This window comes from Hemitrygon akajei, chromosome 1 (genome assembly GCF_048418815.1).
Source record: "Hemitrygon akajei chromosome 1, sHemAka1.3, whole genome shotgun sequence".
Classification (NCBI taxonomy): domain Eukaryota; kingdom Metazoa; phylum Chordata; class Chondrichthyes; order Myliobatiformes; family Dasyatidae; genus Hemitrygon; species Hemitrygon akajei.
Window position 1 is genome coordinate 153,328,942 of NC_133124.1, and position 14,885 is coordinate 153,343,826.

At 38.4% G+C, this 14,885-nt stretch overlaps 1 protein-coding gene across 3 annotated transcripts in view; it reads left to right on the forward strand.

Annotated features, from left to right (window-relative positions):
- The window catches only part of tmem65 (transmembrane protein 65), an 87,190-nt gene that overhangs the window by 46,683 nt on the left and 25,622 nt on the right, over positions 1-14,885 (forward strand). For all 3 annotated transcript variants that reach the window (XM_073052987.1, XM_073052992.1, XM_073052998.1), the window contains 2 exons: positions 9,397-9,451; positions 12,702-12,744. In XM_073052987.1, the coding sequence (XP_072909088.1) occupies positions 9,397-9,451; positions 12,702-12,744 (98 nt within the window). The remainder of the gene's footprint in view (positions 1-9,396; positions 9,452-12,701; positions 12,745-14,885) is intronic.

The window sequence follows — 14,885 nt, forward strand, 5'->3', positions numbered from 1 at the left end:
TTTAGACATAACATAGTTTGAGAAAGCCAATGAAATACCGTGGGAGGATTAATTTCCTTCCAATTCAACAAAATAGATCTTCTAGCCATCAAAGTGAGAAAAGCAATCATTGGACAGGCGGAAGGAGATAAGTGAAGTGAGCCCATCATCGGTAAACCAAAAATTGCGGTAATAGGATGGGGTTGTAAATCAATGTTCAGTACCGCCGAAATAATATCAAAAATATCTTTCCAATATTTTTCCAAAATCGGACATGACCAAAACAAATGAGTTAAAGACGCGATTTCTGATTGACATCTATCACAAATAGGGTTTATATGAGAATAAAAATGAGCTAATTTATCCTTGGACATATGGGCCCTATGCACAACCTTAAATTGTATTAATGAATGTTTGGCACATATAGATGATGTATTAACTAATTGAAGAATTCTATCCCAATTCTCAATAGGAATAATAAGATTAAGCTCTCTTTCCCAATCATTTTTGGTCTTATCAAAGGGCACTGAACGTATCTTCATAATTATATTATAAAGTTTTGATATAAGCCCTTTTTGAAAAGGGTTTAATTCAAACAAACTCTCCAAAATATCTGAAGACACAAAATTTGGGAATGAAGGAAGTACCGTACTTAAAAAATGCCTAACCTGTAAGTATCTAAAAAAATGAAATCTAGGCAAATTATATTTATTTGCTAATTGCTCAAAAGACATAAAACAGTTGTCCAAAAATAAGTCAGAAAATCTTAATAATCCCTTAGTTTTCCAAGCCAAAAAAGCTTGATCTATAATTGAGGGGTGGAAAAAACAATTAGATACAATAGGACTATTTAACACGAATTGAGTCAACCCGAAAAATTTCCGAAATTGAAACCATATACGTAAGGTATATTTAACTATCGGGTTGTCGATTCGATTCGGCAATTTAGAAAGAGCAAAAGGGAGAGATGTCCCTAAAATAGAACCCAGAGCATAAGCAGATACCGATTTAGTTTCCAAACTCACCCAATGAGGGCCAAAAGGACCATCCCATTCTTTCAACCAACATATCAAATATCTAATATTAACTGCCCAATAGTAAAATCTGAAATTGGGTAATGCCAACCCACCATCCTTCCTTGTCTTCTGTAAGTATATTTTACCTAACCTGGGATTTTTATTCTGCCATATATATGAGGAAATTTTTGAATCAACATTAGTAAAAAAGGATTTCGGAATAAAAATTGGTACCGCTTGAAAAATATATAAAAAATTTAGGTAAAATAACCATCTTAATAGCATTAATCCTACCTATCAGAGACAAAGATAATGATAAACAAGCCTTTAATCTGATCAATTAAGGGTAGAAAATTAAACCTAAATAATTCTTTATGGTTTTTTGTAATTTTAATCCCTAAGTAAGTAAAAGAGTCTTTAACTAATTTAAACGGTAAAATACCATAGTTTGGGACCTGTCTATTCAAAGGAAACAATTCACTCTTATTAAGATTTAACTTATACCCAGAAAACTCACTAAATTGAGCCAACAATGATAAGACTGCTGGAATAGATTTCTCAGGGTTAGAGATGAATAATAATAAATCATCTGCGTATAAAGATACCTTATGAATATCTGTTCCACGATTAATACCCAAAATATCCTGTGATTCTCTGATGGCAATTGCCAAAGGTTCTAAAGCGATGTTAAATAGTAATGGACTAAGAGGACAACCTTGTCTAGTGCCCCGAAATAAACGAAAAAATGGAGATCTTTGATTATTAGTAAACACCGAGGCTACTGGAGTTTGATATATCAGTTTAATCCAAGAAATAAAGGTCGGACTGAAGTTAAACTTCTCCAGCACATAAAATAAGTAAGGCCATTCAACTCTATCAAATGCTTTCTCCGCATCTAATGAAATAACACATTCTGAAGTATTGTGTGAAGGAGTATAAACAATATTCAATAATCTCCTAACATTAAAAAAAGAATAGCGATTTTTAATAAAACCGGTTTGGTCTTCCGAAATAATTTGGGGTAGTACCTTCTCCAGCCTGGAAGCCAGTAACTTGGAAAAAATCTTAGAATCCACATTCAATAAAGATATTGGTCTATAAGATGCACAATCAGTAGGGTCTTTATCTTTCTTCAGTATTAAGGAAATGGAAGCTCTATAAAAAGATTGAGGCAAATTCCCCAATCTAATTGCTTCTTCAGAAACCTTGCATAGCCAAGGAGATAGAGTAGCTGAAAAACATTTAAAAAATTCTACTGTGTACCCATCTGGACCTGGTGCTTTCCCAGAATTCATTGAGGAAATGACCCCTTTAATTTCCGCATCCGTAAACGGAGTATCTATTACTGAAAGATCATCAGATGATAGTTTTGGAAAATTCAATTTCCCAAGAAAATCACACATGGTATTATGATCCTGAGGGAATTCAGATTGATACAGGGAGGTATAAAAGTCTTGAAAAGACTTATTTATCTCATCATGGTTAACTGTCAAATCCCCGTTCTGCTGACGAACCATAGTGATTTGCCGTTTAACTGAAACATTCTTCAGCTGACTAGCTAACAGTTTTCCCGATTTATCACTATGTATATAAAAATCAGATCTGGTTTTCATTAATTGATTTTCAATCGGAGATGTAAGTAATAAACTATGTTCCATTTGAAGTTCAACCCTTTGTTTGTAAAGCTCCTTGCTAGGAGTAGTCGAATATTTCTTGTCAATCTCTTTAATTTTATCAACCAATAAAAGAGTTTCCTTCTTAATGCGTTTTCTCAGACCAGCAGAATAAGAGATAATCTGTCCACGTATATACGCTTTAAAAGTGTCCCAAAGTATTCCGCAAGAGATATCCTCCGTGGAATTAGTTGAAAAGAAGAAATCGATCTGTTCCTTCATAAATTTAATAAAGTCCAGCTCTTGCAATAAGGTAGAGTCAAAACGCCATTGTCTAGCACTTAAAGCTGTATCCGTAAAATTAATAGAAAGTTTTAATGGAGCATGGTCGGAAATAGCTATAATATCATAATTACAACCAATTACCGATGGAATAAAACAAGAGTCAATAAAAAAATAATCAATTCTCGAATAGGAGTGATAAACATGTGAGAAAAAAGAAAACTCTTTGTCATTAGGATGACGAAATCTCCAAATGTCAAAAACTCCATTATCAGTCAAAAAGGAGTTAATACAAGTGGCCGACTTATTGGGTAGAGTCTGAATAGGTGTAGATTTGTCCATCAAAGGAATTAGACAACAATTAAAGTCACCACCCATTATTAACTTATATTCATTTAAATTAGGTAAAGAAGTAAATAAAGACTTAAAGAAATCAGGACAATCCACATTTGGGGCATAAACATTAACCATAGCAACCTTTTTATTACCGAGTAAACCCGTAATTAACAAAAATCTACCATTCGGATCCGAAAGGATATCATGTTGAACAAATGCAATAGAGGAGTCAATAAAAATTGAAACTCCCTTAACTTTGACATTCGAATTCGAATGATACTGTTGACCCCGCCAAGACCTAAAAAAGTGATATTTGTCCTCCTTCCTCACATGAGTTTCTTGTACAAAAATAATATGAGCATTAAGTCTTTGGAATACTTTGAAAATCTTCTTTTGTTTAATCAGATGGTTTAATCCATTAGTATTCCAAGACACAAAGTTAATGGTTTGAGCCATGTTTCTAAAGTCATCCCTTTGGTATATAAAGGGTTAACCATGTTATAAACTCATGCACCCGGAAGAGGAACAAAAATAAAGAGCGGACCCGGAAGTGACGACATCGTAGACATATTTGTAGTTCAAGAACAGCCCAAGTAAAAAAACTAAAACAAATTGATAAGAGAAAAATTAAAAAGGAAAACAGACCAACCCCCACCCCCACATGAAAAAGAAAAAAAGCCAAAATATGGCTAGAAAAAATAAAAAATCAGACTAACTCTACCCCCATATCAACGGCAGACCACTCCGTGTTTAACGGATATATATAAAAAAAAACACCCGAACTTTAAGAATTATGATCGCAGTACTAAAAACTACGCTTCTTAATATGCTGAGTTGTAAAGAAAAAGGGAATATAATCACTAAAAGTTTATACATCGGGTTATAACCCAAACAAATCAAGAAGTATTTAAACTATGATAAGCGATGCATTATAGGAAGAAGACGAAAAAAGAAACAATAACGCCATCTTAAACTAAACCAATACTTTGCAAAAAACCATTATCTTGATATTAAACAAAAAATTCACTTCGAAAGGTTAAAAATATACCTTCAAGGGAACAAAAATAATAGACAAAAATATAGTATAGTAGTTAAAGTGTATAAGACAAAGCGATTAATATAACGAAAACACACTTTAACTTAAATATGAAGTATAGGATAAACCTACACCAATAACCAGAGACTAACCCTGGTTTAAGAAATCGAAAACCATCTTTCACGATCAGAATCACTCATTTAATGGGGAGTAGTAATTGTATCAGTAGGGAAGTTCTCCTCCAAATACTTTTTCGCTTCAAAGGTAGACAAAAATACTTTACGCGGAGCATTCGGGGGGGAGATCCTGAGCTTCGCCGGGTATAAGAGCGCAGGTTTTAGATTTTTCTCATAACATTCAGACATCAGAGGTTTAAAAAGCAGCCTTTTTTTCATAACTTCTGGGCTAAAATCATCCACCAAACGGAAGCAATAATCACGAAATTTAATCATCCCAGCCCTTCGAGCTTCACGAATGAGTTGCTCTTTGTCGTGTACGTAATGAAATCGGACGATTACTACCGGGGGCTTATCTGAAACCGTCGGTGAACGACTCCAAATTCTATGTGCTCGGTCAAGTAGCGGAGGGTTTTCTGGAAAAACCGACGGAAACGCATCTTTTAGAAATTGAGCAAAGTATTTCGAAGGGTCGCCTTTTTCTATGCCGTCTGGGAGACCAAGTATGCGTAGGTTCTGTCTTCTGGACCGATTCTCCAAATCGACACTCTTGGCTTTAAGTGTCTCCACCAGTTTAATAGTCGAAATTAAATCCTGTTGCAATTTTTCAATTGTCAAATCTCGTTTCCGAGCTTCTTCTTGCAGCAATGTGATAAGCGCTTGCTGCTGGTTAATTACTGAATCCGTCTTAACCATATAATCTTGAAAAGCCTTTATATCTCGTTGAAAAGCCTGATGTAGTTCCTCAAATTTTTTATCCAAAAGCTCCATAAGCAGTTCATAAGTTAACTCAGTGCGTTGCGGTTGAGCTGGCTTCTTTCCATTACCGTTCGGGTTTCGCCCCGGTTCTCGTCCTTTGGATCTAAGAGCCATTTCTGTTTGCATATCTTCCAAAATTCACAATAAAATCTTAACGATAAGCCCGAGAGAGTAGCAAAAATCTTTTGGTGTAGGTAACAATAAGTTGAATAATGGTGATCAAAGGTTTAAAAAAAGTAAAGGTTATGGAGCGGATCTGAAACAGTACTCACTCCATGAGCGTCTCCCGCTGACTCCTAAGAGGTTTTGTAGTGGAGCAATAGGTTAAGTGATTGGGCCAAGGTCTGGCAGATAGAATACAACGTTGGTAAATGCAAGATCATCCACTTTGGAATGAATAATAGAAGAGCAGATTATTATTTAAATGGTGAAAGATTGCAGCGTGCTGTTGTAAAGAGGGATTTGGGATTGCTTGTTCATGAATCACAAAAAGTTGGCTGGCAGGTACAGCAGGTTATTAAGAGGGCAAACGGAATGTTGGCCTTCATTGCTAGAGGGATTGAATTCAAAAGCAGGGAGGTCATGCTGCAACTACACAGGGTACGAGTACTGTGTGCTGATCTGGTCTCCATACTTGAGGAAGGATAGTTGGCAAGAAATAAGCAGTAAGACAATTCAGAGCTGTTTTGTTCACTGTGGTTTCAAGTGTTTAGGCTTGGAGATGCTAGAAATGGCTGGGAGTGAAAATGAAACAATTTCACTACTTCGAACTATAAAGAATTCAAAGGTATTGACAATCATCTTGTATGTTACAATAAAAATGTGGATTTGGAGGACTCAATCATCAATAGCATTGTATGAAAGCTGTCAATATCTCCAGTAGGTGTCTGCATTGATTTTGTTCATTGTATACACTGGATGAATTTCTCTGTCAGTAACTATTAGGAACTAATGCATAGTTTTATACTACTGTAGTATTCTTGTGGTGTTTCAAATTTGTTCTATATTTCATTTAAATGCATAATTTGTTACTCAGTTTGTCTTTTTTATACTTTTCAACTTGCATGAAACTTTGGCTAATTGAGGCAGCCGCTTCAATGGGCTAAGATGTACTGGCCCTGATGTGTCCCAATTAACTTGAATCCACTGTACATCGAATATTATAATTCCCTGTAGTAAATATTTTAAAAATGTATACACATAATTAGTTTTTAGGTCATGTGCTTATTGACCAGTAATATGAATATTTAATATTTGCTCTTAACCTCCTGCAACAGTTTTCAAATTACTGTGCTGGATTAGTTTATTCAACTTGAAGTTTTTGCCAGTTCACTGATTTTTTTTTTTCTTCTGAGGTGCGATTGGAAACCAATACTCCCTTGACTGGTCTGAGTGACTTGGATTTCCAAGTTTGACTGTGTCTATGCACACTTAAAGGCATCTGTCAATTTCACAATGTAATTAGACCAGAATTAGGCCGTTTGTCCCATTGAGTCTGCTCCGCCATTCAATCATGGCTGATCCTGTTTACCATTCCCTAGCCTTCTTCTCGTGTCCAATCCAGAACTTATCAAGCTCCACCTTCAATACCCAACGACCTGGCCTCCACGGCTGCCTGTGGTAATAAATTCCACAAATTCATCACCCTCTGGCTAAAGAATTTTCTCTGCATCACTTTTTAAACAAATGCACCTCTATCCTGAAGCTGTGCTCTCTTGTCCTAGACTCTCCCACCATGAGAAACATTATTTCCACATCTACTCTGTCTAGATCTTTCAACATTTGAAAGGTTACAATTAGATTCTACCCCCATCCTTCTAAATATCAGCGAGTGCAGACCCAGAGCCACCAAACGTTTCTCATATATCCCTTCCATTCCCGCAATCATCGTTGTGATCCTCTTCTGAACCCTCTCCAATGCCAGCACATCTTTTCTCAGATGAGGAGCCCAAAACTATTCACAATACTCAAGGTGAGGCCTCCCCAGTGCCTTATAAAGCCTCAGCATCACTTCCCTGCTCTTGTGTTCTAGATCTCTTGAAATGAATGCTAACACTGCATTTGCCTTCCTCACCACCAACACTGCCTGCAAGTTCATCTTTAGATGTTCTGCAGTAAAGCTTCTGAAAAAGCATTTCAGGATGTATATTGTATACATTTCTCTGACATTAGATTGGACCTTCAAACCTTTGAACAAGGACTCCCAAGTCCCTTTGCATCTCAGATTTTTTGATTTTCTCCGTTTAGAAAATCGTCTTCACATTTATTTCTTTTACAAAGATGCATTTTCTAACATTGTATTTCATTTGCCATTTTCTTGCCCATCTAATCTGTCTGTCCTTCTGCAGCTTACCTGTTTCCTTAACACTACCTGCCTCTCCGCCAATCTTTGTATCATCTGCAAACTTGGCAACAAAACCATCTATTCTATCATCTAAATCATTGACATGGAGCTTAAAAACAAGTGATCCCAACACTGACCCCTGTGAAATACCACTAGTCACTGGTAGCCAACCAGAAAAAGATCCTTTTATTTCTACTCACTGCCTGCTACCAATGAGCCAGTGCTCTAACCAATGCCAGTAACTTTCCTGTAATACCATGGGCTCTTAACTTGGTAAAGAGCCTCACATGTGGCGCCTTGTCAAGGGCCTTTTGAAAGTCCAAATATACAAAATCCAATGCATCCCCTTTATCCATCTTACATGAAACCACCTCAAAGAATTCCGATAGGTTCGTTAGACAAGATTTTCCTTTAAGGAAATGATGCTGACTTTATCTTGTCCTGTATCACCAAGTACTCCATCACCTTATCCTTAACAATCGACTCCAATATCTTCCCAACTACTGAGGTCAAGCCAGCTGGTCTATAATTTCCTTTCTGCTGCCTTTCTCCTTTCTTAAAGAGTGGAATGATATTTGCAGTTTTCCAGTCCTCTGGCACCGTGCCAGAGTCCAATGATTTTTGAAAGATCATTATTAATGCCTCCATAATCTGTGCTGCTACCTCTTTCAGAACCCTAGGGTGCAGTTCCTCTGGTCCAGGTGCCTTATGTGCCCTTAAGTCTTTTAGCTCTTTGAGCACCTTCTCCCTTGTAATAGAAACTGCACTCACTTCTCTGCCATCACACCCTTCAACATCTGGCACACTGCTAGTATCTTCCATAGTGAAGTCTGGTGCAAAATAGTCATTTAGTTCATCTGCCATCTCCTTGTCCCTGTTATTATTCCTCTGGCCTCATTTTCTAGTGGTCCTATATCCATTCTCACCTCTTTTAGATAGATAGATACTTTATTCATCCCCATGGGGAAATTCAACTTTTTTTCCAATGTCCCATACACTTGTTGTAGCAAAACTAATTACATACAATACTTAACTCAGTAAAAAATATGATATGCATCTAAATCACTATCTCAAAAAGCATTAATAATAGCTTTTAAAAAGTTCTTAAGTCCTGGCGGTTGAATTGTAAAGCCTAATGGCATTGGGGAGTATTGACCTCTTCATCCTGTCTGAGGAGCATTGCATCGATAGTAACCTGTAGCTGAAACTGCTTCTCTGTCTCTGGATGGTGCTATGTAGAGGATGTTCAGAGTTTTCCATAATTGACCGTAGCCTACTCAGCTACGTATATGTAAATATTTTTACATATTTGAAAAAGCTTTTACTATTCACTTTGATATTGTTTGCTAGCTTGCTGTCATATTGCATCTTTTCTCTCCTAATGATTCTTTTATTTGCTCTCTCTAGTTTTTTTTAAGCTTCCCAATCCTCTGTCTTCCTGCTGATTTTTGCTTTGTTGTATGCCCGCTCTTTTGCTTTTACATTAGCTTTCACTTCAAATTATGGCAAATTATTTTAATTAAGTTGTAACAATGGTAAAATTAGTCCATAGTTCCTTTGAGTTCTGTGAAGGTTGAATTCATAAGCTGGTTATATTTTGCCAGAAGAAGTTAGTGTTGTTTTGGGCTAAAATTTGTGCAAAGAAAATAAGATTTTTGAATCAGTACTTGAATTCCAGTTGCATTCCTTGCTAAGATGTAAAAGCCTGCAGCAAAGAATACAATTACATATTTTGTTCGGGGAGACTATATATTTTAGCAGTCTTAAAATGTTTGTCTAAAGAAAGCAGCTGTGGGGGTTCACAATTGAGCTTTAGTCATTTTCATGCAACGTTACTTGATGTTCTGTTTTCCAGGGAACGCAAATCGAGTTGTCCATGGGGGTTATTTTCGGAATTTCTACAATGGCAGGTGAGCATTGCTGAATTGGATTTAATCCAAACAAATTGTACATGATCTGGATCTGTTTTTCTTTGTGGCATAGGAGAAGGCCATACACTACACTGGCTCATGGAGATCCCACTATCCCACTGATTTCCACGTATCTATTCTCAAAATTCTAAAGTTCAAAATAAATATATTGTCAAAGCAAATATATGTCATTTTCTTGCAGGCATTCAGATTAGAACAAAGAAATACAGTAGAATCAATGAAAAACTACTCACAAAGACTGACAAACAATCCATGTGCAAATACAAAGATAATAAAAATAAATAGATAGGCAACTAAATGTTGAGAACATGAGTTGTAGAGTCCTTGAAATTTTGTTCTTGAACCTGGCAGTATGTTTCCATAAATACCTCTGACCATCAAGAAACAATTAACCTTAAAATCTGCATGCAATTGGAAACCAAAACCTAGACAGCACCAGAAGTCAGAATTGAATACAAGTAGCTCGTGATGTGAAAGAGCAGCTATATTGGGCTTCCAGTACTTTGTTTCAGACGTGTATATTCACGTTGAAACTTATCGATCCCAAAAGAATGCGCAAGTTACTTCTGGCAAAAAAAAGTGCATTCCTGGAATGGTTACAGAAAAGGGATAAAATTTATGTTTGAGGTCTGCAGGCTCTTGTATGACTGGATTGGAAACTATTTATGATCACGAGATTCTGCAGTTGCTGGAAAACTTGAGCAACGCACACATTGCTGGAGGAACTCAGCAGGTCGAGGTAATAAATAGTCAATCTTTCAGGCCAAGGCTCTTCATCAGGACTGGAAATGAAGGGGAAAGAAGTCGGGAAATAAGAAGGTGGGGGGAGGGGAAGGAGCAGAACAGGCCAGTGATTGGTGTGACCAAATGAGGGGGAATGAAGTAGGAAGCTGGGAGTTGATAGGTGGAAGAAGTAAAGTGCTATGGAAGAAAGAATCTGAAAGGAGAGGACAGTAGATAATGGGAGAAAGTGAAGGAGAAAGGGCACCAAAGGGAAATGATAGACAGAGGAGGAGAAGAGAAGACCTGAGAGGAGAATAGGAGAGAAGTGGGAGGGGTGAGAAATTGCCAGGTATTAGAGAAGTCGCTGGGTGCTGGAGGAGTCAGACGTAATGAGGTGATGCTCCCTCACCCTGAGTGTAGCCTCACCGTTGTAGTAGAAGTAGCCATAGAGTAACAGGTTGGAAAGGGACCGGGAAATCAAATTGAAGTGGAACACTACTAGGAAATACTGCCTTTTGTGGAGGATGGAGCGAAGATGCTCAATGAAATGGCATTCTAATCTATATCTGGTCTCTACTGAGTCCGTTAGTGTCATCTACTGTATCCGATACACCCTCTATGCTGATTAGATCCCTTCCTTTCCATTCCAGATGAAAAGCTGACTGTTTGTTTCCCTTCATAGATGCTGCCTGACCTGCTGAGTTCTTCAGCTCTTTGTGTGTTACTCAACTATTTATGAAACTTTTGCATCTACCATGTGTTTTTAAAAAAAAAAAAAAATTATTCTTCTCCTTTGTTTATTTTGGATCCACCTGAACCTGTGTCTTGTTATAACACAACTATGTAGGCACCTGTGCATTGATGTTGGAGTTTACACACTTCAGTTGACTGTGTTGTATAGTGTAAACAGCAATTACCTGAAAAGTTCACAATATTGGCCAAAGGTTTGTGACAAGCACAGTAGTTGCCACATGAATGTATGTAGTTGGATGGGACTGTTGTATTTTGTGTCAGGACTCATTACAAAATCTGCAGCTGTGATATTACTACCCGGAATTCTTACTGCGAAGCATACACATGTTTAAACAGAGGTCCCAAGGCAGCTATAATAGAAGAGAAAAGTTCAAAGTAATCATCGTACTATTCATCACTGTATACTACCTTGAAATTCATCTACTTGCAGGCATTTACAGGGAAAATAGTGGAATTTACAATATAAACAAGTCATAAACGACCAGTGTGCAAAAGAAGTCAAATTATGCAAACAAAAAAAATTTGTGAACAGAAGTTGTAGGGTCCTTGAAAGTGAGTCTGTAGGTTGAAGAGTCACTTCAGAGTTGTGGTGAGTGAAGTTCTCCACGCCAGTACTGGAGCCTGATTGATGAAGGGTGGTCACTGTTCTTGAACCAGGTGGTGTGGGACCAAAGGCTTCTGTGTCTCCTGCCAAAGATAGTGGCGAGAAAATGGCGTGGCCTGGATGGTGGGTGCTTGATGGATGCTCAGACGCTGTCTTGTGGCAGTGCTCTGTGTAAATGTGCAGAGGGCTTTGCCTGTGATGGGCAAGGCTGTATCCACCAATTTCTGTAGTCTTCTGTGTTCTTTGGCATTGGTGTTTCCGTATCAGGCCACAATGCAACTAATTAGGATGTGCATCTATAGAAGTTTGTCAAAGGTTTTGGTGACATGCCAAATATATAGAAAGTGGAGGTGCTGTCATGCTGGTCTCAGGACAGATGACATTGCTAAGGATTTTAAAACTGCTGATTCTGTTCACCTCTAATCCCCTAATTAGCACTGGCTCCTGGACCACCAGCCTCTTCCTCCTGTAGCCTTTGGTTTTTCTGACTGAGTGAGAGATTGTTGTGTTGCCATTCAACCAGATTTTCAATCTCCCTCTTAAGTGCTGATCCATCACCACCCTTGCTTCTGCCAACAGCAGTGGTGTCATTAACAAACTTGAATATGAATATGGCTAACCTTACAGTCATTAGCAGGGCTAAACTCATAGCTTTGAGGTGCAGCTGTGCTAATGGAGATTGTGGAGAAGATGTTGCCAATCCATACTAACTGGAGTCTGCAAGTGAAAAAGATTGAGGATCCAATTGCACAAGGAGGTCTTTGTTTTGGAGCTTATTGATGAGCTTCAAGGGGATACTCGAATGCTGAGCTGTAGTCAATAATGTATGATGTCTGCATCTTCATTGTTCAGATATTCCATGGCTGAGTGAAAGGCCAATGATATGGCATCTGCTGTTTACTTGGTGTAGCAGGATCCAGGTCACTCCGTAGACAGAGTTGATATGCTTCATAACCAGCCTCTTAAAGCACTTCATTACAATGGATGTGCAATGCCTGTACCTTAAGGTTTTTCGTCAAGTAAACAAATCAAGATAGAAAATATAACTGGGAAGTTTAATTATTTTATAGAGCAGAGCATGTTTGTTAAATTTTCCTTCATACTGCTGCTGTTATTTCAACGGATTCTTTCTTTTTTTTTTAAACACAGCTGCAGCACTGGGTAACCTTGTGTCTGATGTAGCTGGCCTAGGGTGAGTATACCTTACGAACTGGCATCATTGTAAATATGAGAAATCTAAATTCAATAACATTAAGAATTCAGTTAATACTAAATTCAGAACGTCAGAAGGCATGGAATCCAGGGAAGTTTGGCCAGGTAGATTCAGAATTGGCTTGCCTGCAGAAGGCAGAGGATCGTGGTGGAGGGAGTACATTCGGATTGGAGAGTTGTGACTAGTGGTGTCCCACAAGGATCTGTTCTGGGACCTCTACTTTTTGTGATTTTTATTAACGACCTGGATGTGGGGGTAGAAGGGTGGGTTGGCAAGTTTGCAGACGGCACAGAGGTTGGTGGTGTTGTAGATAGTGTAGAGGATTGTCGAAGATTGCAGAGAGACATTGATAGATAGATAGATACTTTATTCATCCCCATGGGGAAATTCAACATTTTTTCCAATGTCCCATACACTTATTGTAGCAAAACTAATTACATACAATACTTAACTCAGTAAAAATATGATATGCATCTAAAATCACCCTCTCAAAAAGCATTAATAATAGCTTTTAAAAAGTTCTTAAGTAGTTTACTTAAATACATTGAGTCCTAACCCCGGCACTTTAACATATCTTACTCCTGGCGGTTGAATTGTAAAGCCGAATGGCATTGGGGAGTATTGATCTCTTCATCCTGTCTGAGGAGCATTGCATCGATAGCAACCTGTCGCTGAAACTGCTTCTCTGTCTCTGGATGGTGCTATGTAGAGGATGTTCAGGGTTTTCCATAATTGACTGTAGCCTACTCAGCGCCCTTCGCTCTGCTACCGATGTCATACTCTCCAGTACTTTGCCCACGACAGAGCCCGCCCTCCTTACCAGCTTATTAAGACATGAGGCGTCCCTCTTCTTAATGCTGCCTCCCCAACACGCCACCACAAAGAAGAGGGCGCTCTCCACAACTGACCTATAGAACATATAGGATGCAGAAGTGGGCTGAGAAGTGGCAGATAGAGTTCAACCCGGAGAAGTGTGAGGTTGTACACTTTGGAGGGACAAACTCCATGGCAGAGTACAAAGTAAATGGCAGGATACTTGGGAGTGTGAAGGAACAGAGGGATCTAGAAGTACATGTCCACAGATCCCTGAAAGTTGCCTCACAGGTAGATAGGGTAGTTAAGAAAGCTTATGGGGTGTTAGCTTTCATAAGTTGAGGGATAGAGTTTAAGAGTCGCGGGGTAATGATGCAGCTCTATAAAACTCTGGTTAGGCCACACTTGGAGTACTGTGTCCAGTTCTGGTCACCTCACTGTAGGAAGGATGTGGAAGCATTGGAAAGGGTACAGAGGAGATTTACCAGAATGCTGCTTGGTTTAGAGAGTATGGATTATGATCAGAGATTAAGGGAGCTAGGGCTTTACTCTCTGGAGAGAAGGAGGATGAGAGGAGACATGATAGAGGTATACAAGATATTAAGAGGAATAGATAGAGTGGACAGCCAGTGCCTCTTTCCCAGGGCACCACTGCTCAATACAAGAGGACATGGCTTAAAGGTAAGGGGAGGGAAGTTCAAGGGGGATATTTAGGGGGAGGAAGGTTTTTTACTCAGAGAGTCGTTGGTGCGTGGAATGCACTGCCTGAGACAGTGGTGGAGGCAGATACACTAGTGAAATTTAAAAGACTACTAGACAGGTATATGGAGAAATTTAAGGTGGGAAATTATATGGGAGGCAGAGTTTAAGTGTTGGCACAACATTGTGGGCCCAAAGGCCTATACTGTGCTGTACTAATCTATGTTCTAAATTTTTTCTTGGCTTGTAATGATTCTTCTATAGCATTGCATATGACTCGAAGAAAGAAACACAACTTGGGGCACAGTGTTTTCTAAGTTCAATGCAATTAATAATCAAAATGGGGTTTAACATCACTGACATGTCATGAAATTTGTTGTTTTGCACATTGCAATACAAAAAAACTATAAATTGCCGTAAGAAGTCCACTGAGTGGCCACTTTAATAGGTATGCCTATACACCTTCACGCTAATGCAAATACCTAATCAACCAATTACGTAGGAGCAACTCAATGCGTAAAAGCATGAAGACACAGTCAAGAGCTTCGGTCCTTGTTCAGACCAAACATCAGAACGGGGAAGAAATGTGATCTAAGTGACTTTGACCG